The following is a 24,861-nucleotide window of genomic DNA, read 5'->3' as shown; positions in this document are numbered from 1 at the left end:
TGCTGGGACAGTAGCAGGAGCCAATTGAAAAGATGGGCGGGGAAATGGGCGGAGCGTCTATGTCGTACCTCAATACAGCATGCCTCGCAGAGCAGCTCATGCGCTGCCCAGGCTCGACCTAAAAAGTGGTGCCAGACTTGTTTAAATCACGTAAAATAAATGTCACATTTTTTTTTTTCACTCATCACCACTTATATATTCGTATCTCACTCCAGCATAAAGGGCAATGTCTACTTTTATACTTTAAATGTTGAATATATAATGTTCAACTTTTAAAAACCTTAAGGAAATGGTTTTTACAAATGTGAATTTTAAAGACCTCTGTCCTATATATTATGCTTCCAACATCTCGTAAATCCCAGCAAGTGTCGCTAAACTTGAAATGAAATTATAAAATGCCCACAATTACAATTTATTGACAAGCACATTTAAAGATGTAGTTTTTTTTTTATATAAAAGCCCAGACCGTGGTTGCAAAAGACAGTTTCTTCCTGGTGTAATTACACTTTTGTAAATTTCTAAATCAAAAAGACAAAAAGTTACAAACAATGCATCGCACACAGTACTTGGCGGAAACGGAGCCTTGAAAAGGTTATTCGATCATCTTTCAGCTACTGTTTGCTGTATTCAAGTGTAGCTCTAGTAATAATAAGGTAAATGTTTGCTCAGACAATACTTAATGTATGTCAAAATGCCAAAATAAAGAATAACTAACAGACACATAATGTGCTGCGATATACCGTATAATAGTACACTTTGCTGCCGCATAATTTAGCCAACTCTGCCACATAATTTGGTCCTACAGTCTTGCATAATTCTAGGGGCCCTGTTCATGTCTGTTGTGGGTTATATGACTATGAACAATATTATTGATTGGTGCCACAAAACCAGAACCATGCAAGCATAGTGACTGAAACGTCTCAAATGTTTAAAGTTATTTTTAATGAATAAAACAGCTCATTACCTTTGTTTTGACCACAAACTTTACGCATTCCAGCCACATATTCAGAAATCCCTGTCCACATACTGCACAGACGTTCTTATGCGAAAGTATTCTCCTGGCTTCGGGATAAAGTTTCATTTGGATGCGTAGGATCGAGTCTGCAGATTTGATATGTTTTAGAATATATCTTGCAGTTATCTCCTGAAACGTTTCAGAAACAGACATCTGGTTTAGTATTCATTGTGAACAAGGCTTGAACTGAAAACAAGAACACAATAAACAACATTGCAGTGTTATCACGCTATATTCGTATTGATTAGGTGTACAGCACTGCCCTTAATGCATCTAAACTGTAGGACTCCAGATAGGTCGCTTTCTACCCAAGGAAGGCATACATCTGTCAAACAAAGTATCTACTGTTAGTTGACGACTTACGTGGAATTTTAACGTAGGTCTCATATTATGCTCAAGAAAAGAACACACTTTTAAAACAGGTATTGGAACAAACTAAACAGAAATGCAGTATAATTTAGCATCACTAGTTCCTGCTGTGCACCGTTGGGCATGAAGAGTCCTTCATTCATTCCTCGACAAGTGGCACCACAACGGAATCTACATGCTACAATCTCTTGCTGCTAGGGTTCTCCATTGCCATCAGGACACCTGGAAGTCGGGTCCGGCTTAGAGTTTTTGAGGCAGCAACTGGTGTGGAATTCTTCCTCAGAGACCTTCAGTACAGGGCATATCTGAATCCTGATTCAGCCGTAAACTTAATTTTACAATTAATCAGGACTATAGGTGTGTTGGGAAAACCGCATTCATGCGGGAATCGGTTCGCCGGTAAGTCTCTCTGATCAATCTACTCAATTCCTGACATATAGCTCCACTCAACTGTTAGCCCTTAGACCTCCCCCGCACCTTTCGCACAATCCACCCCACTTTATTCTCTCTGAGCAGATCTGTGGTCCTTTTACCTGTAAACTATGTACACGTCCCCTTCTTAAAGAACATCGGCATAAACCTTTGCAGGCGGCGCTTATACACGCTCGCTCCCTTCCAAAACATAAACTTGACATCTTGGAACTCATTACTGCTCATTCCCTTGACCTACTCTTTATAATGGAAACATGGGGTGACGCGGCATCAGACCCGGACTTTACAGCTGCCCTGCCACCCGGTTTCTGTGTAAACCGACTCGACAGACCGATAAAAAAAGGAGGCGGCCTGGCTATCATTTATAGAGACCATCTCCGCACAAAAACCACCCCCCTTCTTAATATGAGTTGTGAGGCACTTTTGTTTAATATTACACTCACTGGTAATCACTCATTCTCAGGGAACCTAATATACCGTACCCCAGGCCCTCGCACTAAATTCCTCGCCAGCATTAATAACCTCTTAGAAAGCGTAGTAGGAACTCCTAATTTAACCATCCTTGGGGACTTTAATTTTCATCTAGAGGCCGACACTGACAATGATACTTATCACTTCTTGAAGATATGACAGCTGCAGGACTTAACCAACTAGTCTAAATAATCTAGACATTTCCGACTCCTCACAACTGCCTCTCACTTGGACAGACCACTCAGCGGTCTTTTTTTCCATTAGGCTCAATAACTCCACAGTCCCTCTGCTAAAACCAGGGTCCCCAGTCATCTCTAGGAACTGGAAAAACATCAATATCCCACATCTATCCGCTTTTTTGGCCTCATCACTAGATACAATTGACACAGATCCAGACATAGCTTCTAATAATTACCCTTTACAACTTAACAACGCTCTAGATGCCCTTGCACCACCAAAAGTCATGTTTCGAAATCGCACTTCGCCCTCAGCCCCTTGGTTTTCCGAAAATCTGCGCTTACAAAGACAATTTTGTAGGAATCTAGAACGACATTGGCGCAGACACTACAACCCCACTGATAAACTCATATACAAAAGCGCTCTCAATAAATACAAGCAGCAGTTAGTCACAGAAAAAAGTAGCTACTATGTTACTCAGATTAAATCAGCAGAAAACTCCACCAAAAAGCTCTTTCATGTAGTCAAGCATCTGACCAATCTTCCTATTCCACCTGAAAACACCTCTCAAGAGCTGTGCAATTCGCTGGCGGACTTTTTCACTGATAAAGTCACTTCTATATTTTCTGTTTTTACCCCTCAAGCGGTTCCCACAGTTAAAGCACCGGTCATGAAATACTCCCCCAATTCTCCGTCTTTTTCTTTTTTTCACCCAGTCACACTTGAACAAATCTCACACCTTGCCACCACTATCAAATCAGGTTCACCATTAGACCCCTGCCCCCCTTCCATCCTTAACCTTATTCCTGAGGCCATCTCACCTGCAATAGCTACCATTCGCAACAATATGTTTCAAGCAGGTACCTATCCGTCGGTATGGAAAAAGGCGATCATCAGGCCCCTTTTAAAAAAACCTCCCTTGATCCCACAGATCCTGCTAGTTATAGACCGATCACATGCCTGCCCTTTCCATCCAAAATTTTCGAAAGCCTTATGAACCAACAACTATCAGCTTTTATTGATACCCATAATTTATTCGACGATACACAATTTGGCTTTAGGAAAGCACATGGAACTGAGACAGCGCTCATCTAAGCAGCTGATGAAATCAGATACACGTTGGACAAGGGAGGAGCGGCAGTCTTGATACTGCTGGACTTGTCAGCGGCTTTTGACACGGTCGATCACAACATCTTGATCGACCGTGTCGCATCCATAGGGGTGGAACACAAAGCCAAGGACCTGATCGCATCTTTCTTACATAACCGGTCCCAAACTGTCAAACTGGGTTCCTTTTACTCATCTCCCCTTTCCCTTCCCTGCGGTGTCCCACGGGGCTCCCCGCTAAGTCCGACTTTTTTCAACATCTACGTATCGGACTTAGCGAGGGTGATAAAGGAATATGACATCAGCCTCACCACCTATGCTGATGATACTCAGTTAGTCCTCTCAATACATCGGGACGGAGACAGGGTGGCCGCCAATTTCCGGGAGGGAATGTTGGCCATCAGCTCCTGGATGGCAGCCAACTGTCTCAAATTGAATTCCAACAAGACTGAGATTATGCTTTTTGGCAAATTAGAGCCCTGTTGGTCCCCTCAGTGGTGGTCAAGCGAACTAGGCCCTCTGCCCACACCTGTTAAAAAAGTAAGAAATCTTGGAGTCATCTTCGATGATCGGCTTCTCTTCAACCAACATGCAAATAATGTTGTTTCCTCGTCTTTTTTTACCTTGAGGAAAATTAAAAAAAATGTACCTTACATTCCAACCTCAGCTGCAAAGACCCTTATCACTTCCCTTGTACTCTCACGCACAGATTATTGTAATGCCCTCCTTCTTAATGCTCAGGCAAAGGTGCTTAATAAGCTCCAGTTGGTGCAGAACGCTGCGGCCAGGGTTCTGCTCAACATTCCAAAACACAATTCTATTTCCCCCTTCATTCGTATACTGCACTGGCTTCCAGTAAGAAGCCGCACAAAGTTCAAGGCTCTATGCATAGCATATAAGGCCATTAACAACACTGGTCCTCAGTTTCTCAAACTAACCTTTAGACCTTTAGAGGCACCCAGAACTCTTCGGTCATCTTCAGCCCACCTCCTAAACGACCCGCTCACAAAAAAGGTCAATTGGGGGTGATAGACGCTTCATAGTGGCCACAGCTAGACTGTGGAACTCACTCCCCCTGGGCATTAAGATTTGCCCCACGTTACTCAGTTTCAGGAAACAACTTAAGACGTGGCTGTTTGCACAATAGATGCCTTTGTTTGTGCAGTTTCTGATCTTAAAGCGCCGAGATACCTCCGGGTAGTTGTGCGCTGAACAAATCGCAAAAATAAAATAAATAAAATAAAATAAATTCTCATGGTCATTTCTTAAAGCTGAGTAAAAAAGTTGCAATAAAATGGTTTTACTACTCGCCGAAATGACTTAACCCCTGCTACATTGTGAATCACAGGTGTACTGCTTGCCAGTGTGGTTTCCGCAACACTTAAGAGAGCCAAAGTGGCTCAGTGGTATGCAAGACCGGAGTCTTTCCATTTAATGCACTTTCCCATAAGCTGCGGCATACCAGAGCAACAGAAATGTAAAAACCAGTGCTTAATTTGTAAAATATTAAGTGCAGGTACTCAAATATTTTTAGGAGGCCACACCCACTTTACCGGCTCCACCCACTTGTGCCAGAGGCTCCACCCACTTCCTTTATCGGTTCCACCCACATCCACAAGCCTTAACACACCATAGCCACCTCCTCACATCTTGAGTGCCCCAAGAAGCTGAAGACCTGGCTCTTCACATAAACACCTCGGGGACCTCACACCTGCCCAAGTGCCTGGATACCCTCTTGGGGTATTAGTTTTTCTAGAACTCAAATATAACTTAAAATCATGCAACATATGGGAAGTCTATGACAACAACTTAAAAGTGTACTCAAATTAGAGAATGTGTGTAAATCTCAAAATGCAGCTTCAGGAACAGTTATTAGAGGACTTAGAGCTACCTTTGCAAATTAAAGATAATGTGCTTCTACTGTGCTGTTTAAAAGAAAGGAAGGGTGAAGGAAGTAATACATTAAAGAAGGCAGCAACAAATGCAGGCAGCACGGGGAGTACTGTAGTGATGATATATATGAGTTATGGATGAAAGAAGGAGGGAATAAGAAAATAATGTGAAAGGAGGAAATGAAGGAATAGAGGGAGAAAGGAAGTGAATTATGTGTGATGGATGAAAAGAAAGAAGAAAGGAAAGGAGCAAGATAAGCATAAGGAATGGTTGAGAAAGGAAGAAATTAAAGAAGGGGTGAAGGAAGGAGCAGGAAAAAGAGTAAGGAAAGAATCGAGGAAAAAGGATTAAATGAACCCAGGGAGGAAGTATGGGGAATGAATGAGGGTGTAAGGAAGTAAGAATGGAAGAGGGTGTAAGGAAGCAAGAATGGAAAAAGGTATAATGAAGCAAGAATGGGATGAGAGTGTAAGGAAGCAAGAGCAAGAGGGCATAGGAGGCATGGCTGGAGGTACTGAGGAAGAAGAAAAGGGAAAAGAAAAAGATAGGACAAAGGAAAGAAAGGAGGTCAAGGAAATGAATAGGAGTATGAAAGGTACTGGGTCAAGGAGAGAGGATAATGACAGAATAATATTGCAGGGAAATTGAAAAACAATAGATTGAAATACATTTGTGTCCTTAACATACCATGTATGTTTGTAAAGCACATATTCACCAAAAGGGGCCTTAACACTGAATTTAAAATGTGTTATCCAGCTCACTGGCACACATTTTATCGACCTCAGATATATGAAAGACTAAGTTGCCGTACCAAGATTTAAATTTGTGACCCTGAGAACAAATACAGATTCTTAGAGTGGATATAAAAAAATGAGCCAGAAGGAAAAACATAAAAGGGAGAATGAGGAAGGAGGAGAGGTCTGAAGGCAAAGATAGATACAGTAGACAAAGAATGTGAATAGAAGTGAGGAAAGCAGAGATAGGGAGCGCAAGAATGGAGTGGAACATGATGAAAATGAAAAAAGGAAAGAGGAAAAAGGGAAGAAGAGCAGACAGCGGGGAGTGTGTGAAAAGAAAGTGGAAGGGAAGTATGAGAAGATGAAAAATTAAAAGCAGTTAATGAGGGGAGATGGCGATTAAGAGGAAATGTGTACGTAGGGCAGAAAGTGAAAGAAGAATGGAGAGAAGGGAAGGGGTAAGGTGTGAAGGGGAGGAAGACAATGGGGAAGAGCAAGAAAAGAGTACACCACTGCTTTATTAAATATAGAATAATTAAATATGTATAGTTGAGGGGTGAAAAGGCTGTATCATTCATGGCCTGTCTCACCAATGCACAGCTGTGATGTCCAAGACACACTTTCATTGTCCCCCTCAAGAATGTGTTTATACCAGGTGCGGTGCGTCCATTGGGGGGGTAGGGGCGTAGCCCCACTAAGCCTTGTGGACGCACCGCGTCAAGCATTGCAGCAGTCAGTATTATTACGAGACATTGCTTGCTGTTTCTCATGCCTGTCGCCCGACACAATCGGAGTAGTGCGCCAGGGGGTGGGGCTGGGCTGGGCTGCTGCAGCTTGAGTGACAACCCACACTTAGCTGCAGCAGTAGTGCGCATGTGTATTTTGGGCGTTTGATCAGCCCGCCATGCGCTTATACTTGTTCCCCTTAGAGGGACCCAAGGGGTGCTGTTTCATACAGCACCCCAGGGCCGCATCCCCCGGGGCTGAAAAAGTGGACCGTATCTGTTCCCCCTAGCCAATCCTGGAGCTGGTTGGTCCACCGCGCAGCAATCCATTATTGGGTGCCGCACATGGGTGGAGGTACACTGCCGCAGGTGCACTTTCTATGGCCAATCACTGTGTGACTTCATGTGAAGCCATGCAGTGATCGGCCATTTCGGGACGCACGCACGCTGTCTGTCTGGCTGCTCCCTGACAGTCTGCTGGTGCGTGCCTGCTGCTCGTCGACTCCTGACGGTGGACTTACTTCTTCCTTGGAGTTACTCGGTGTGTCACTCATGTGTGTGGTGTAGTCACTGTAGTAGACCAGGAGGACTACTAGAGACTGAGAGAGAAATAGAGATCCTGCGCTGCGATTGCAAAATATATTTAAAGTAAGAATGTGTTAGTTTTATAGTTAGTTTTACAGTAGTAGGCGCTGCTCAGTCTGTGCGGTATATTTCTGGCCGCCTGCGTCACCCCTTTGTGCTCCGGCCTGCGGAGAGCCATTATGAGTCACCGCACTGTCCGCACATGTTCCCCCGCCCTGCCTACTGCCTGTGTGTGTTTCTGGTGGCGCTGCGGCTGTCGTGTGAGGAAGCAACGTGTCCCAGGGCAGGCCTAGAGAGGCTCCCCGACTCCAGTGATTCACACAGACTGTGTCACACACACTGCCTGATCTGTGTGTGACCTCCACGTGCAGATAAACTTTATTGGGCATAACCAAAACTGTAAGAAATAGGGGTACAAAGTGTAAGATTATTACATAGCCCCAGAAAAACATGTATCAGTATTATTATCTGCCGAACGGAGGGCTTAAGTTAGTTATCATGGTTGCGATTGCGAGCAAGCATGATGCAACAGCGACGTTGGCACATGCAGCAGTGTCCGCACCTTCAGGGTACTTCGGCTATTAACTTCCTTTCCACCACAACCTGCTGCATAATGAATGCCTCACTTCACCTACACTCAGGCGCAAAGAGTAGTCTGACTGGAGTCAAAACGGAGCCTGGCTCAAACATTAAACTTGATCAGGAAGAACAACGTAACACCCTGCAGTCTAACAATAAGAGCTACTTACAGATAAACAAAGATGTTAAAAAGTTTTTGGCTTCTAAAACTCTGATTCTCTGTAAAATAGTATATCTATACATGCTCTGTAGAAATACTGCATATGCTTTTTCATTGTGTAAACGTATTTGTAAGCAGGGCCGACTTTAGCACTGGTGGCGCCTGGTGCAACAATCACTTTTGGGGCCCTGTCATCTTCCGGCCTCCTGAGTGCTTGTTTGGGGCTTGTGGATCAGAGGTGCCACGGCTGCTTGGCCTGAATAACACTTACTACCTACTACTAACCAAAGTGGATTGAAGGCAGAGTGGGAGAGGAGTTGTGAAGCACTGATCTGCACCTTTCTAGTCATTGGTTGTGCTGGGGGGAGTATTGTATATTCCGCATGTGGGTAGGAGGTGGCGTGGAATGGCTGTGGTGTTGTTGATCACTGTTTTACATGTTTTCGTTTGGGGAAGACTTCTCTTGGCGCTCATATACCATGGGCACTACTGCTAGTACTGTTAAGGTCCAGTAGGAGGGCCATGTGCAATGGCTCTCTAAGTCATGCCGTGTACGGGAGGTTTACAAGATCAAGCAGAATGTTGGGGGGATGAACCATACTGCATAATGCCATAAGATTCAACTGTACCTTAAGTGCTGTGGGATATCAGATGTCTTCCTCCAGGAGACCCGTCTGTATCACTGCACTCCCCTGGAGATGGAGGGGTCAAATATGTGCCGCCTCGTGTTCTGGCTTTGCTATAGGGATCCTTATATGGTCGGCTCTCGGTGTCCCTTTTCAAAAACTGTGTGTGTGTGCATGCAGATCATGACGGGTGATACATTATCCTGCATAGTACCCTGAATGCAAACAACTTCTGCCTTGTTAATGTATACACCCTCAATATTGATATTGGGATCTTTTATGGGAAGGTCTTGACAGTGACACAGTGGTTCCTACCGGTAAAACTAGCTTTATTAACCTTCCTGCTTTCTCAAATTTGCTTGAAAATGCACAATTTTTCTTCTCTTTTTTCAAAATTATGGTGGTTCGGGCCCGCTTGCTGCGCTCGCTCGCTCGCAACGGTCCAGTATGCCAATCATTTTACGCCCCACCACTTTCAAATGTCACCAGCCGCCCCTGGTTTATACTCATCCAAAATGTTCCCGTAAAAATATTTTTAGAAACCCTCCCAAAGAGTGCCATTCTCCTATCTTCTACATCCATGTTCGAATGCACCCTGACTGAGTACTTGGGCAGTGAGATCACATCCATTGTGTTCACAATCAACTGAATAAAAAATGACTCTTTGGTAATAACATAGCCACAACCAAAATGAACTGAGCTTTCTTGTGTACCTACATTCTCCATTTCATAGTGCATTAACTCCAACCGCTTTCCACATCTTTTGAATGAAAGTGCTCAATTTGCTTCTATCATGAGATCTTCCCCGTGTAGCTCACTCAGCATGACCACAACCTACTATTACTCTGCTGATTAACCAAATGCGTCTTCCTGCCCATTCAGGTCCACGTGCTCTCAAGAAAAATATAAGTCCCATAAATCACAACATCCTACCCCTCTGTGAACCTACCAACACCTACTAATTAACCCCTGGCTTCTAACTACACATTCAAGAACCTGTGTATTCAAAAATGCCAGCCCCATCAAATCCTATGGCCCACCCTTCAAACAACTTTCTAATAGCTACCATGTCCACATTTTCTTGTTATACAACATAACATTTTTTCAATTTAGATGTTCTACATAGCACCTATCATATGTTGATGAAAAAGCATTTTTATACAGGCAATGATGATCTGTAATGACAGTCTGTTAGTCCATAACTCTAAACGTGAATTACTACTTGTGGAAGTGATGTTACCAAATCACCTTACATGCAACATCATGTTGTTTATTCTGATCAAACTTTCCTGGGTGCAAACGATCGACGAGGCAGCTATGATTATACTATATAAATATTCCAATTTTGTTGATATCATACATGTGTGTTACAGAGGCAGAGCACGCAAGTCCAGGCTGCACACAAGAGTCAAATTAGTTTCAAGCAACGTAGAATAAAGGAATTAGAATGGTGTGCATTCGATCATCTTTATTTGGATAAACATAGCCTAAAGGCATAGAAATAAGCTTTCAACATTTGTAAATGCAAAAACCACAGTTGATGGACAGAATGCAGAACAATGTCATACATTCACCCCAGTACAGATATCTGGGCCTAAATCCATCGTTTTTTTGCACTTCACACCACCCCAGTTCAGACATGCCCATATGCAAATCAGCCTTGACCCTGTGCCTCAGGGGAACAGTCCAGCCCGAACTGCCAAGCCATGTCTTTCCTGGACCGGAATCAAGCATCCTAGGACCGGTTTCTGGCTATCAGCCGTCTTCAGCCAGGATAGCTTGACTCCAGTGGTGTGGAGAGCATGGGACTCACGTCTGAGCATACCCTTCCCACCCGGGGTGACAAATGGAAAACCCACAGTTGATGGACAGAATGCAGAACAATGTCATACATTCACCCCAGTACAGAGATCTGGGCCTAAATCCATCGTTTTTTTGCACTCCACACCACCCCAGTTCAGACATGGCCATATGCAAATCAGCCTTGACCCTGTGCCTCATGGGAACAGTCCAGCCCGAACTGCCAAGCCATGTCTTTCCTGGACCTGAATCAGGCATCCTAGGACCGGTTTCTGGCTATCAGCCGTCTTCAGCCAGGATAGCTTGACTCAAGTGGTGTGGAGAGTACAATACAGCCTACCAATATCCTGTAGCTTCCCTCAGGTAAGCTTTTCATACAGGAACCTTTAGATTCATTCTTACAAAAATGAAAAAGGGTGTGTTACAAACAACAGGATTAAATCTCATCCCATCTTTCTCGACCCAGACTATCCAAGAACCTTATTACTCAGATTCTCTCTCATTATGTGCATTGGCAAATTTGAACAACCAACCACTTTTATGTGACATCTATTGTTTCACAAAAACCATTAGAAGAATAAACATACTTACCCAGCTTTATGTGGGAGTACTCCTCAGCTCTCCTGGCGACTGCTCAGGGGATGAGGCCCCGCTCTAAAAGTAGGTAAAGATAACAGATCACACTAGGAGAGACTCTCTATGTGGATCATTTCCTAACCAGACCTTAGTACATCTAAAAAAAAACAAAAAACATAAACTCATTGCAGGAAGTCCCTTACCCTGGTGTATCTATGAAACTCTCAATGACAGGTACCATTAGTGATGAAGTCCTAATTTTCGCTGTATACAGGCCAGCCCAAGCGAAAGAGCTTATACTGCCATGCAAAAACTGGCGAGTAGGTCAACACTATTAGGCAACTAATCTAATGGGCCCTATATAAAGGGCTCTGTCATAAATAAGATATCAAAATAGCCATATGATGCCTAATTTCAAAGGGCATAGATATCTCACTAGCAAAGTCGTTCCTCACTCATGACTCGATATATAGTTATCAGTGAGTAGACTTCGTATATAGGCAGTGTAACTAGCCCTAATTTTGAAAAGAACTCACAGTGCACCAATTTTTACGTGTCATTATTCAAAATCCCTATGTTGGATGTAAGTACAAACAAAGGAAAACAAGCAGAAAAGCTAGTGACAAATGTGCACTCGCGGTAAAAAGCTAAAAACAGCTGAATGCTTATAACCTGCAGTGAAGTATCATTATACCCTCAGGGCTATTCTAATGCAGCAGCATATAGGATTCAGGACATACTGTCCCTTACCTGTCCGTCGGTACCTCGGAAAAGAACTGAGCCGAAGGGGAGGTGAACGTCATGTCTGTACGGCTGCTTTAAGTAGATGGTGACCAATCTCCTTCAGGACGAAGAAAACCGGAAACAGACAACCACGGACACCGCGTTCCATAGCGCGGAAGGAGACAGTCAACGCAGGGAAGTCTGTACATGCGTTCGATGCGCAGTTAGTCTCAAGATCATTCCTTCACAAGTAGTCATGGGAAGTGTAGTAAACATAGCGAATGATATGGACTCGATTGTTAAATAAAGTTTACATCTATACTACCATTATAAAGAGAGAACTGTGTCCTTTGAGCCAGGTAAACTCGAAAAGTACACCACCAATCCAAACACTCAAGACATCTTTGAAAACCTCAGGGCAAGCAGAAGGACATAGGCTATATAAAAAGAAAAAATATACGTTCTTTAAAAAATTTAGGAATAAAAAAAAAGTAGTCCCTTACAAGTAGCGCCGGCCGCGACGTGAGTGATGACATCAGGAGCACGGGGAGGAGCGGCGTTCAGGGGCAAGAGAAAGAGCGGCAGACATGAGCGCGGAGAGGAGCTGCGGACAGGCGGGGAGGAGCGGCGAGCGGCGGACAAGCGGTGAGGAGCGGCGAGAAGGGGAGGAGCAGTGGAGCGGTAAACTCAGCAGCGCGGGCAGGAACGGCGGCTGAGGTAAGTGAAGCAGCCGCGGGTGCACACCGAGGGACGGGCGGAGGGACGGGCGGGGGCCATGAATGCTCGCAAGCCTTTTACTCAAAGTCGGGACGTCGGGGGAAACAGCGGACAAGAGCCGCGGGTGCGCACCAAGGGATGGGCGGAGGGACGGGCAGGGGCCATGAGTGCTCGGAAGCCTTTTCCTCAAAGTCAGGACGTCGGGGGAAACAGCGGACACGAGCGTGGGCAGAAGCGGCTAGGACCAACAAAACCGGAGCAAGGAAAAACTGTAAGTACGCTCTGCTCCTTACGGTCGTTCTGCTGCGCCTCTCCTGCTGCGATGCTGCCCCCAGCCCCCTTCTGCCCCGGGCAACGCCGGGGCGGGCTGCTAGTTTTAAATAAAGTTTAAATAAAGATAACCACGGACACCGTGTTTAGTAAAGCGGAAGGTGACAGTTAACGCAGAGACGTCTGCGCATGCGTTCAGTGTGCGGTTAGTCTCACGCTGATTCCTTCACAAGTAGTCATGGGAAGTGTGGAGAAGTGTGGCTCAACAGTTAGAGGTGGCAGACCCAGAGGCAGAGGTCGGCCCGGGACCAGGGTTCAATTCCTGACGCAGCCGGGTGCAGGACCAATGTCAGCGTGCCTGATAAATCTCGCCTCGGTGCCACTCTAACCATGGGGTCCCACGCTGCAACTCTGGGCAATAGCTTGCTTTATCTCCACTCCGGCCCCATCACCACCGGGGATGCCTGGCTGCACCTTGGGGATGCCCAGTAAAGTGACCATCTCACAGGGAAAGCCAGGAGGGGTTCCCCAGTGGTACAGCGCTGGGACGCTTCCGTGTAACGATGCGCTCTATAAATCCAACATTCATTCATTCATTCATTCATTCAATTGTAGTAGGCATAGCGAGTGATATGGACTTGATCGTTAAATAAAGTTGCACAGTATTTAAAAGGGCACAAGCTTTATCAAAATCCGCTATACCTCTTTGATTGTGTGATTTTTTGTGTGATTTTGTTGCTGCCAGAATTCATTTCTTGAAAGATGTATGAAAAAATCCCATTATCATGTGGTTCCAAATATAATCAAAGTTGATCCTTGGAGCCTCCATGTATTCACCAATCACCTCACTAGTCCCTGGCATTTCAATAACCAATGCAGTCTACATACAACGGGTATGCCTGGTGTTGTCCATTGTACTGTATGAACCGCCCTAATAGTGCTGAACAAAAATGATGAGTATATGATATCTATACAGGCACCTGATGAGCTCAACAGCCTGTATATAATGATTGTACATGATGTGGTCTAATATGCCGCAAAACCAGTGATCTACAGTGGATTAACAGCACCTGCAACAAATTTATCTCTGAATCAAGATTGGCTCATCAGCTTTTACTTATTTGAATTATATCGTACCAATTAAAGAGGGCATTACAAATATAAATTTAACAGTCCTGAAGATGGTCTCGCAGATAAACACATAGAAGACCGAAACGTCGATCAGCGCCTTTTCCTATCCATCTATTAAATTGAAAATCAGGAAAGGTGTCATCAGGTCCTACAGAGTTATATATTTATGTATCATCGACATTCCTGTAGGCATGTTTATATATATTTGTATCTAAAACTCATTGCCTTTTAACTTGATGATAAATTCAATATTTTGCTTATACGCCCGCTTAGTGTTTGTTCTTTTGTATTTGTTTTATGTTGTACAACAGTGTGTATTCTCTTTATAATTTGAAGAAAGCTCCATTTTTTGATTGACTCCATTATAGGACCATTGAATTGTCCTGATAAACCTTTTTCCTAAATCAATTCAAAGATACAGTTTCAAAATAAATCCCCTTGAAGGCACTCCTTACCTTTCCATATATATTTACCCAAGCCCTCAAGGGTATTTCGGGTTGCTCACTGGTACAAACCCCTCCTGGTCCTTGGGCGTCAATCAGGACAGATCTTCAATGGAACTAGATCAACTGGTCGCAGCCTTACTCCAGTCCTGGGCGATGGCCCGAAGGCTTTGGTCTAGGTTGCTTCTCCTGGCACACTGGGTTGCCGCGGTACCTTCTGGATGCAACAGAGACTCTTTAGGTGTAGTCACCCAATTTACGGTGGCCCCGACCTGGCATACAGGGTTGTCATTCAGGTGGTCTTGAGTCTTGGCACACTGGTCACACAACTAATCCAACTGTGGCCCCCTATAGCATATGGGGTCACCATAATGGGGCCTTGTGGGCTCAGCACCCTCCGTACAGGACTCAATACTTGTCTCAGTCTACGGCAGCCCTCTCTTAGCACATGGAGTGCACTCTTGGCCAGGGTACCACCAGTCTTGATTATCACCATTCCCCAATATTCGGAAAGAGGATAGCGAGTCTAAATGGTCGGGAGGCAGAACCTTGTCCCTTATTAAAGGATTTTTTATCCAATCCTTCCTCTCCGACTGAACTCAGACGGTCATACTCCTCACCTTTCTCTCCAAACCCACCGACATCGTTTGCGGAGTCCCCCAAGGATCCTTGCTGAGCCCTACTCTGTTCAACATATACATGCCCCCATCGACGCCATTGTCAGACAGCACGGACTCAGCATTGTGTCCTATGCGGATGACACCCAGCTCATTCTCTCCCACACCAGCAATCCCAAAGACACCAGACTCAGCTTCCAGGAAGGAATGACAAACGTGGCCAGATGGATGAGACAGCTGCCTCAAACTCAACTCCGAAAAGACAGAGGTGCTCATCTTTGGGCCCCGCCCATCCGCTAGGAATGACACCTGGTGGCCTCCCGCCCTTGGACCCCCCCCACCCCACCTCCCGCCCTTGGACCGCCTCCCACCCAACAGATCACGCTCGCAACCTCTGTCATAATCCTCGACTCCTCCCTCTCCATGAACCATCAAATCAACGCCATCTTCTCCAACAGTTTCAACTGCCTCTGGATCCTACGCAAAACTTTCAAGTGGATCCCCCCGGACTGCAGAAAGACCGTCACACACGTGCTTATCACCAGCCGTCTTGACTACGGCAACGCACTCTACGCCGGAATCAACTAAGCCCTACTACGCAAACTCCAAACCATCCAAAACGCGGCCGCCATGCTCATCCTTGGGTTACCACACCACGAGCACATGACTCCACACCTGTGAGAACTCCACTGGCGGGTTACCACACCACGAGCACATGACTCCACACCTGTGAGAACTCCACTGGGTTCCCGTGGAGAAGAGAGTTACCTACAAATTACTCACTCATGCCTTCAAATCCCTAAACAACATTGGACCCAAATACTTCAACAACCGAATGAGTTTCCCCGCTCACAAACGGAACCTCCGCTCAGCCGACCTCGCATTGGCAGAGGTCCCCCGCGTTTGCGGGAGTAGAGCGGGAGGTAGACCTTTCTCTTACACCGCAGCCACAGCTTGGAACTCTCTCCCATTAGACATAAGACACTCTTTAACCCTGCAAACCTTCAAATGGGCACTCAAGACCTGGCTTTTCGACTGACCGGAGCAGCCCCCACCCTCTTTTCCTTCCCCAGCGCCTTGAGACCCTCACAGGTGAGTAGCGCGCTTTACCAACCCCTGATTAATTGATTGATTGATTGATTGATTGATGCAGGTTATCAGTGGATATTATAGCTCCTCTTTATTCATTCCAACTAGAAGCTGATGTCTTCTCCTCTAACAGCTGGTGGCACAGACTTACACTGCTCCCCTTCTTTTCCTTAAGATCCCAGCCCAGGAAAAGAGTTACACTCAGAAGAACAAGCAAACAGTCCTTGTTAGAGTAAATGAAAAGGTCATTGTTGCACGATGTCATCAGTGATGTCATTTGAGATGTCATCAGTGATGTCATGAGTGATGTCACTGACCATGTCATGAGTGATGTAATATGTGACGTCATCAGCAGTGCATTGCACGCGCAAGTTATAGTGAGTCCAACTAACTATAACGTGGGAATTTCAATGGTTTTATGTGAGTAAAATTTCTACCTAACTATAACTGGTGTGAAACCTATGTTTTTTTCAGTGAATTTAATAGGTTTTTTAAATGCTAATTCCTAACTATAACTGGTGTGAAACCTATGGTTTTTTTCAGTGTACATATATATATATATATGTATATATATATATATATATATATATATATATATATATATATAACAACCACCTCTTTAACAGCCCATCCCTCCCCGATACTTGTCTCTGGCCATGACCCTTCGGGATCGTGGCTTCAGAGTACACAGCCTTCTCCTGTGAGCAGGGACAGCCATGCAACATAGACGTTATGGGCTTCTCGCTTCTGATGTTTTCTCCCTCCGCTGGGCCTCTGACAGTTTCCCCCTCTGCTAAACTCCCCGCTGTGTTGGATGTCAGCTTCCTTCCTCACATCAGTCTCTTCCTACGCCGAAAACCCCCCTTCCTCTCTTGTGCTGTCTTATTCTGCCGTCACGTCGTATGCAGTAATATCTAGTGCACTGTGACTGTGTTTTCCGGGATGTATTACGGCCGCAATATTGGAATTCCCCGGATCTGTTGTAGCCGGATCACATGGAGGTCACCAAAAACAGTCCTGCACATGGGCTATGGCCTGATCAATGCACAGCCGAATCCTTACACCTCACACAAGGAGTACTCATGTTCAGACTCCTCACTGGACCTCACTCTTTCCAACGTTCTTCTCTTCCTCACAGTGCACACTGGTTCTGGCAAGCAGGCACACACTGGTGCTCCAGGGCAGTTAGTCTTGGTTTCCCTGGGTAATGTCCCCTCATCCAGCAGGGAGCAGGCCCTGGCCCCCTAGTTCTGGTCACAGGCAGAGGTTTTGCAAAACCTCCCCTTCTCACAAAGCCCTTTTGGATCCTTGGCAGATGACAAACTTTTGGGGAATCAACCTCTCCTTCTTAAAGTCCTTTTCCAAATACCAAATGTGATTTACTTGTGACTCTTTGAAGTTTTATGTTGGGGTTCTGCTTCTTTTGAAGTGGACACTTCTCTCTTTCTTCTGTTCGCATGAACGTTGTCTGTCACAGCAGGCAAGACTCTGAAGCAGTGAAGGAGTGTTTCCGAAGGGTCTGTCGACTGGCCTTCTACTCTGAACTGCAGGAACAGAACCGGTTCCTGACCGGAGGATTAATCGGAACCAACGCAGCATGACTCAGCATGATGCATCTCGATGCAAGTCCACACATTGCCAGCTCCAGACCGGTGGCTTCATCACAACTGATGCAACATGCCACCCTCAATGCTAGACCCAGCATCGCAGCTCCTGATCGGTAGCTTCACCAGCACCAACCCAGGGCACCGCATCTCGACATAAGTCTCTGTATGGCTTCATCGACCCAATGCAGCATGATGCATCTCAACGTCAGCATTGCAGCTTTTGATCTGTGGCTATAACAGCATGGTCCCAGCGAGGCGCTCCTCAACGTAGGGCTATGCATCGCAACTCTTGCTCAACACAGCACGGAGCAGGCCAACGCAGACCTCGCATCTTGGTTTCACGAATACAAGGTACTGTCTCAGCAGGACAAATTGATTCCTCTGTCCAGCCTGCGCTGGGAGGCCTAAACTTGAGACTTTGTCCCAGTCTAGCAAGGCATTTATAAAAATTAACTGGGGCTATTGTTTCAAAGAGCTATTTTCTGTGAGATCCCTGAAACCGTATCACTCTGGTTCTACTGATAGGATTTTTCATTTTGGTGTCTTTTTATTTAGCAAAGATTACTCTATGTTTCTAGATTGGTGTGGGAGTTTTCTTAGGTTGAGTATTAATTTTATTACGGTTTGTGCGCTGCATAAATACTTTGCACATTGCCTCTAAGTTAAACCAAACTGCTTTCGTGCCAAGCGCAGGTTGATTTAGTGTCTTTTTGTGGTTCACTCTGACAAGGATTGTGGGTGTTGCTTCAGAAAGGTTTCACCCCCCCTCAACAAATAACTCAATTTATCACAAAAGGCAGCAACCACACAACTAGATCACATCACCTCCCTGTCAAAAAGGGTGGGTGGGGATTAGAGCAGGGGCGGCTCTAGGCTCACGGTGGCCCTGGGCAGGGAGCGTAGGTAGGAGGCCCCAGAAGAGGTGGTCCGGGCAGGGCGGAACCCCCTGGAGCTCAGGAAGGTGTTTTAATAAAACGTCCAGAAAAGGAACTAGATGAGTACCTGCGGCTGCTCCTACCCTTCTATGCCCTACCTTTACACGCACTGCAGCCTCCATACCGTTCTTGTACCTCTATACCTTCCAGTGTACAGAGTACACCCCTGCACTGCACCTTATCCTTCCTATACCGCTGTACCTTCCTAAAACAGCAGCTGTCTCTGCCTTATTCTTCCTACAACTTGTACTCCTTTTATCCTTCCTATGCCCCAGTGCCGTACCTTTCCATACACTGCAACCTCCATATCACCTCTATACCTTCCATTTTACACGGCACGGCCCTCTGCTGCACCTCATCCTTTCATACCCATGTGCTCTCTGTTTCCCTGCACTGCAGCCTCCCTCCCTATCATTCCCATACCCCAGTAGCTTCACAAACCCCTCCCCCTTTATTTTGTTTTTTCTAGAGCCACTACCTTTCGCATATAGATGTCTCACTCTATACCACACCCCTAGACAATGCACATACACCATTACGTGCACTGTCCTTTGCACCTTTCCCACGCAGCACACCCCTAGACATTTACTCCAGTACACCTACTCCTCTAAACATGTCTGCCTATGCACCATCTTCCTCTCATGTCACCTTCTGTCCCCAGCACATTTCTTCTTCAGTAACCCACGTCTTTGGCTCTACTCCTCTACAACCCTCTGCACATCTTAGTTTATATACCCTTTCTTTTATTTTTCTACACCCTACACTTTTCGCCACACCCTACACTGCGCCACCTTCCCAAACCCCTGCCCATTTCCTTATCTACAACCCATCTCCATACGAATGCCGCCTTTGCCACCACCTCCCCTACACATGACCCGTATATAGTGTCAACCCCTACTCATGGTTCGCTCTTCTACTCACACTCTACAACGGCACACTCCACTCTTCTTTATATTGCCCCCACTCCACACTTCTCTTTCCGTTCTCAGCATTGTCTCTTTTCGACATACTCTCTTTCTGAACCCCCTTTCATTGTATATGTCTTTCTGCAGCCTCTCCTGCACATTTTCCCTTCTTTACCCCTCTTATCCTATTGGCTTCTCCTTGTATACATTTTCTGCTAGTCCCCGGCGTGCATGGCAGGCTCTGCCCTCTGCTCTGACAGCTGTTGCTGCTCCCTCTGGCTTGTATGTCTGTGGGGAGGCCCTGGGGTGTCAAGGGCCGGCCCACACGGCCTCACTGAGTGGAAGCCCATCCCTATACCGTCACTGCACTGCAGCGTCTCAAACTGCAGCCACCGCCGCATGTGGCTTCAATAACCACGCACATGCTGGGCCCATCAAGGGAGCACAAATGCAGACATTTTTTCCCATATAATTATTTAAGCTTTTTCAACAATACTTTTAATATCCTCGCGGCACATTGCATAAACACTGGACACCCTATGATTATTAGAATCATGTTAAAAAGTGAAAGTAATTACTTACTGGGACAGCCTTAATTGATCTGCGATGGAGGCCTGCTGCGCAACACGCTGCCTGCTTCTCTCTTCGGCTGATGATTAGCTGCCTGCAGTTGTGCAGTATGGTGGGCGGGCCGCGGCCAAAAACAATCCTTATTGGCCTGAATCTGGGCACACACTTGAAGATTCCAAGGGAGGAACGGGGTGGGCTATTAATATATTTTACTGTAGTTAATTGGTAGCTCATGAACGATTGTAAAATGCGGTGTGACAGTGACCTACGCCCGAGGCAAGGACCCAGGCAGTTTCAATTTCTGGCAGTGATGTGTGACTTGTAAAAAGGCGGTCTGAGGCAGCCGCATCCAATTTAAAATATATTTCAATTAAGCACTGGCGTGGTGGCCCCTGGCGTTTGGTGGCCCTGTGCAGGTGCACAGCTTGCACATGCCTAAGGCCGCCCCTGGTTAGAGGGATAGGATGACAGGTCAAGGCTCTATACGACATCAGAGCTACGGAGGACCAAGATGGCATGTAACAGATGTTGGGCTAGCCAGAAAAGGTCATTTTCACCATGAGTCTTTCTTACAGAACAACGTTTTATCTAATAGTTCTTATGCAGGAGGCAAAAATCCCTACAGAACCTACTGATGCAACTAGTGTCGAAGTGCCCTTGCATGAGGGGTTCTTAAATGGTAGTTAACATTTTTGTCTTTTACTTGTAACCATAATTAGGTAGGATACCAGGCATTCACAAGTCTTTGTAAGCAATGGTAATGTCCACAACTTCTAACACCCCGAACTAGAGTTATCCTGTGCCATGGATGTTCGTGTTAATTTGGTGCTTTACCTGGTTTCCTGATCAGAAAACTGAGGAACAACCAAGGAACTGATTTTGGAATTGGCAGGCAGCATGTCCCTCATCTATCAGAGAGGTGGAGGACATTATGTAAAGATGAGCCGCAGTCATAAATTCCTTTTAATTACTTTATTCCTTATTTCCTGACACAGCACTCGCAGCAGATGCCTGTGCCTCCAACCGGCTTCCTAACCTGACCCCCGCATTCTCACGTGCATCAATCACTGGCATTCCATCTCATATTTCATATTACGTACCTATAGTCCAGAGATCAGTATAAGATAGAATCATCACACATCTTCCCTATTTTGATTATAAAACAATGAAAAATAATACATAGATCTTTAACCCCTTCGATGCGGCCGCGATTCCCCTGGTGTGCTGTAAACAGCACGAACAGGGGCGGGCCGTGACGAACCCCAGCCGTCATCAGCACACGAGCACCGTAGTGCATGACGGCTGAGGTTCGTCATCAGCACCGAAGGGGTTAATGTGATTATACAATAATAAAATAATAATACATAGACAAATAGAATAATACATGGAGAAGAATCCCAATTCGATGAACCTACTCACACACATAGTCTTCCAATCTGGTAGGTTTCTTTACTACTCTCCTAAACCTCCTAATCCTACTTCCTATTTCTGCCTTGCCCACTTCAGGAACCATATTCTCTACTGCATTCACCACTTCACCATTCATGGTGTCTTCCTGTGTCACATCAGTTCCCTCATCCTCTGTCCACCAATTACAGACTCTTCCTTCCTGTCCATTAGCATGTGCAATGGTTTTATCACACACAGAAAAAGCACCAAAGTGTTGTAACTTACCGTTGCTTAACAACGCTGCATTGCAAAACAATGTTATCACATTATGTGGGTCGAAAACCTGTTCTGCCCACCTCTTAAAACTCCTGTCCTCTTAACCCTCACCATATCTCCTAACTGCAACTTTTGACTTTGACTTGCAACTTCACAAATTTTCAACCATGTTTAACACCATAATGTTCCTTAATGACTTGTTAAGCTTTGTCAATATGTCCTTTTACCACCTCAGGTTCCCAATTCACTCTCCTAGCACTTGGCATCCACCCAATGTAATCCTTCTTGCAAGCTGTCCTCCCTCTCATTAGTTAGAACGGACTATGTCCTGTTGAAGTACAAGGCACTAATCTGAACGACCATATGGTCGGAAAGAACTCCACTTCCCATTCCAGACAATTACACTTAGCTAATTGTATTGCCCCCTTTATCACTCGGTTAAATCGTTCAACAGTCCTGTTCCCAGCTGGGTGATAAAGTGAAGTAGTACAATGCTTCACTCCATTGTGTTTCAAGAGGTTCTCAAATGCATCAGCTACAAACTGTACACCATTGTCAGTGATCACCGACTTGGGCAGCCCTTCCCTTTGAAAAATTCCATCTAAACATTTTACCACTGTGCTTACATTGACATGATCTACCACCTCCACTTCCGTCCATTGAGAAAAATGGTCCACAGCAACCACAAGATATTTCTGCACTGGTCCATCCCAAATTGGTCCAGTAATATCCACACTTAATTTCTTCCATGGCATCCCGGGGCATTAACATGACACAAAGGTGGTCTTAATGTAACTTTACTTTTATAAGCACTCTTGCATAGCACACATTTCCGGGCTTTCCTTTCAATAGATAACCCCATACCAGGCCACCAGTACAATTCCTTCATACAATTCTTTGTTTTAGAAATCCCTGAATGCCCCTCATGACACAAGTCCATAGTCCTGTTTCTTAGCTTTTCCGGTGGTACAATCCTGCCATTCCTGAGAATCTTACTGTCTTCCTCCGATAACTCTTGTCTCAATTCCCAAAATACCTTTAATTCTGAGCTAACACAATTCTTAGTAGGCTACCCTCCTGTGATCCTGGCCTTAGCCTCCGCCAACACCAGAACCTCATTGTACGCTTGACTCCATTCTTCTGGTGGAATCACACTTGCTTCCTCATTTAAACATGCCACACTGAATTGTTCAATATCCTCACCTTGTACCTCTGTCAAAGGAAGTGGCAATCTGCTAAAAAAAATCTGCCACCCTATTACGCACTCCTGACATGTACTGGACACTGTACTTAAAATCTAGGAGCTTGACTGATAACCTAACCAATCTGGGTAAAGCCTTATACAATCCTTTATTAGACAACACCTTGGTGAACGGCTTATGGTCACTCCTAATCAACACAGGATTACTCCAAATAAACGGCCTGTAGTGCTCTAAGCTCCACACACATGCCAATGCCTCATGTTCTATTAAGAATATCCTTCTTCGGTGGGTGTAAGCGAGCGCAATCCTAAAGCCACTAAGCATTCTTCTCCAGCCTTATTCCTCTTAGTGAGAACTGCACCAATACGTTTTCCACTCGCATTCGTCGTGACAATGGATTTCAACGTGGGATCAAATCCCTACAAAGGCATGGACACACACATTTCATTCTTAATAGATATAAACTCCGCTTGACACTTGTTTGACCATTCAAACTTCCATTTGTTTTTTAGATGCTGCCTTATATTATAAGTTTTCGTCGAGAAATTTTCAATGAACTTAGAGTAAAATTCAACAAGGTCTAGAGAAGCTCTTATTTCATCTTTGCTACTTGCTACAGGAGATTTTTCTACTGCCTCAAGTAGTTCCTTTTTAGGCTTGATACCTTCCACTAACAATTCATGACCTAAATATGTCACATTCTGCTGAACTAATTTACATTTCTTAAACTCTGCTGTGAGCGCTTTATCTCTCAACACATCAATCACTTTCTTAACAGTTGCATCATGGTCGTCTTTGGTTTTCCCCATAAAAAGTATGTCATCCTGAAAAAAAGTGACATATCTTTCATCTTTAAATAGTTCAAACATCATTCTTTGAAACATTGCTGCAGCAGATGCCAATCCAAATGCTACCCTCCTGAACCTAAACTACTCAAAAGGGTTTACGAATGTGGTCAATCTTCTACTCTTCTTGTGTAAAGGAACCTGGTGGTAAGCTGCCGTGAGGTTTATCGTAGTGAACCACCTTACACCCTTAGTAACTGAAAGCATTTCCCTTATCTTTGGTAACGGAAATTAGTGCACAATTATGCTACTGTTTAGGTCCCTCAACTCCACACATAACCTGAGCTTCCAATTGGCTTTCCTGGCAATTACCAAGATGACATCCACTGTGCTGCATCCACTTCTTCTATCACGCTTTCTGTACACAATTTTTCTAATTCATTCTTAACCTCCTCCCTCAAAGCTATACTACTTACTTTGTGCACCTGAGCTACAGCATCTCGTTTAAGCACGATTCTATGCTGGAACCCCTTCAACTCTCCAATTGTGTCTGTAAATACCTCAGGATATTTCCAAAGGATTTCCTGTTCTAACTCACTGTGTTGTTCTATTTTCACTGGTTCTTGACTGTAGGGGTCCAATATAATCCCTAACTCACTCTGATCTCCCCAGCATAGAACAGATGGTTCTGCTGCAGCTACAAACAGCTTACACCTAGCCACTCTGTCCCTAAATCTGAAGTCAAATGCTCTCACCCCCAACATTTTCCTCTCCTGTAAATGTCTTAGGGCAAACCTCTGTGAACACCAGTACATTCCCTAAGATAGGAACAAACTTTTCTCTCCGAACCTTCTCATTAACGATAGTATAGGTGGAACCTGAGTCAGCTGTGACTGTGATCAGTACCCCCCCTATAACAATATCACACTTGGCTTTTTTCCTTCACTGCG

The 24,861-nt window shown here is 45.1% G+C and overlaps 1 protein-coding gene across 1 annotated transcript in view; it reads right to left on the bottom strand.

Annotated features, from left to right (window-relative positions):
* LRRC69 (leucine rich repeat containing 69) overlaps positions 1-24,861 on the bottom strand; it is a 351,609-nt gene that overhangs the window by 67,322 nt on the left and 259,426 nt on the right. Inside the window, exon 7 of the mRNA XM_086965983.1 lies at positions 965-1,144. Coding sequence (XP_086822109.1) covers positions 965-1,144 — 180 coding nt within the window. The remainder of the gene's footprint in view (positions 1-964; positions 1,145-24,861) is intronic.

This window comes from Lissotriton vulgaris, chromosome 4_1, assembly GCF_964263255.1.
Source record: "Lissotriton vulgaris chromosome 4_1, aLisVul1.2, whole genome shotgun sequence".
Lineage (NCBI taxonomy): Eukaryota > Metazoa > Chordata > Amphibia > Caudata > Salamandridae > Lissotriton > Lissotriton vulgaris.
The sequence above is the reverse complement of the archived record's forward strand: the minus strand, read 5'-3'. Positions and strand labels throughout refer to the sequence as shown.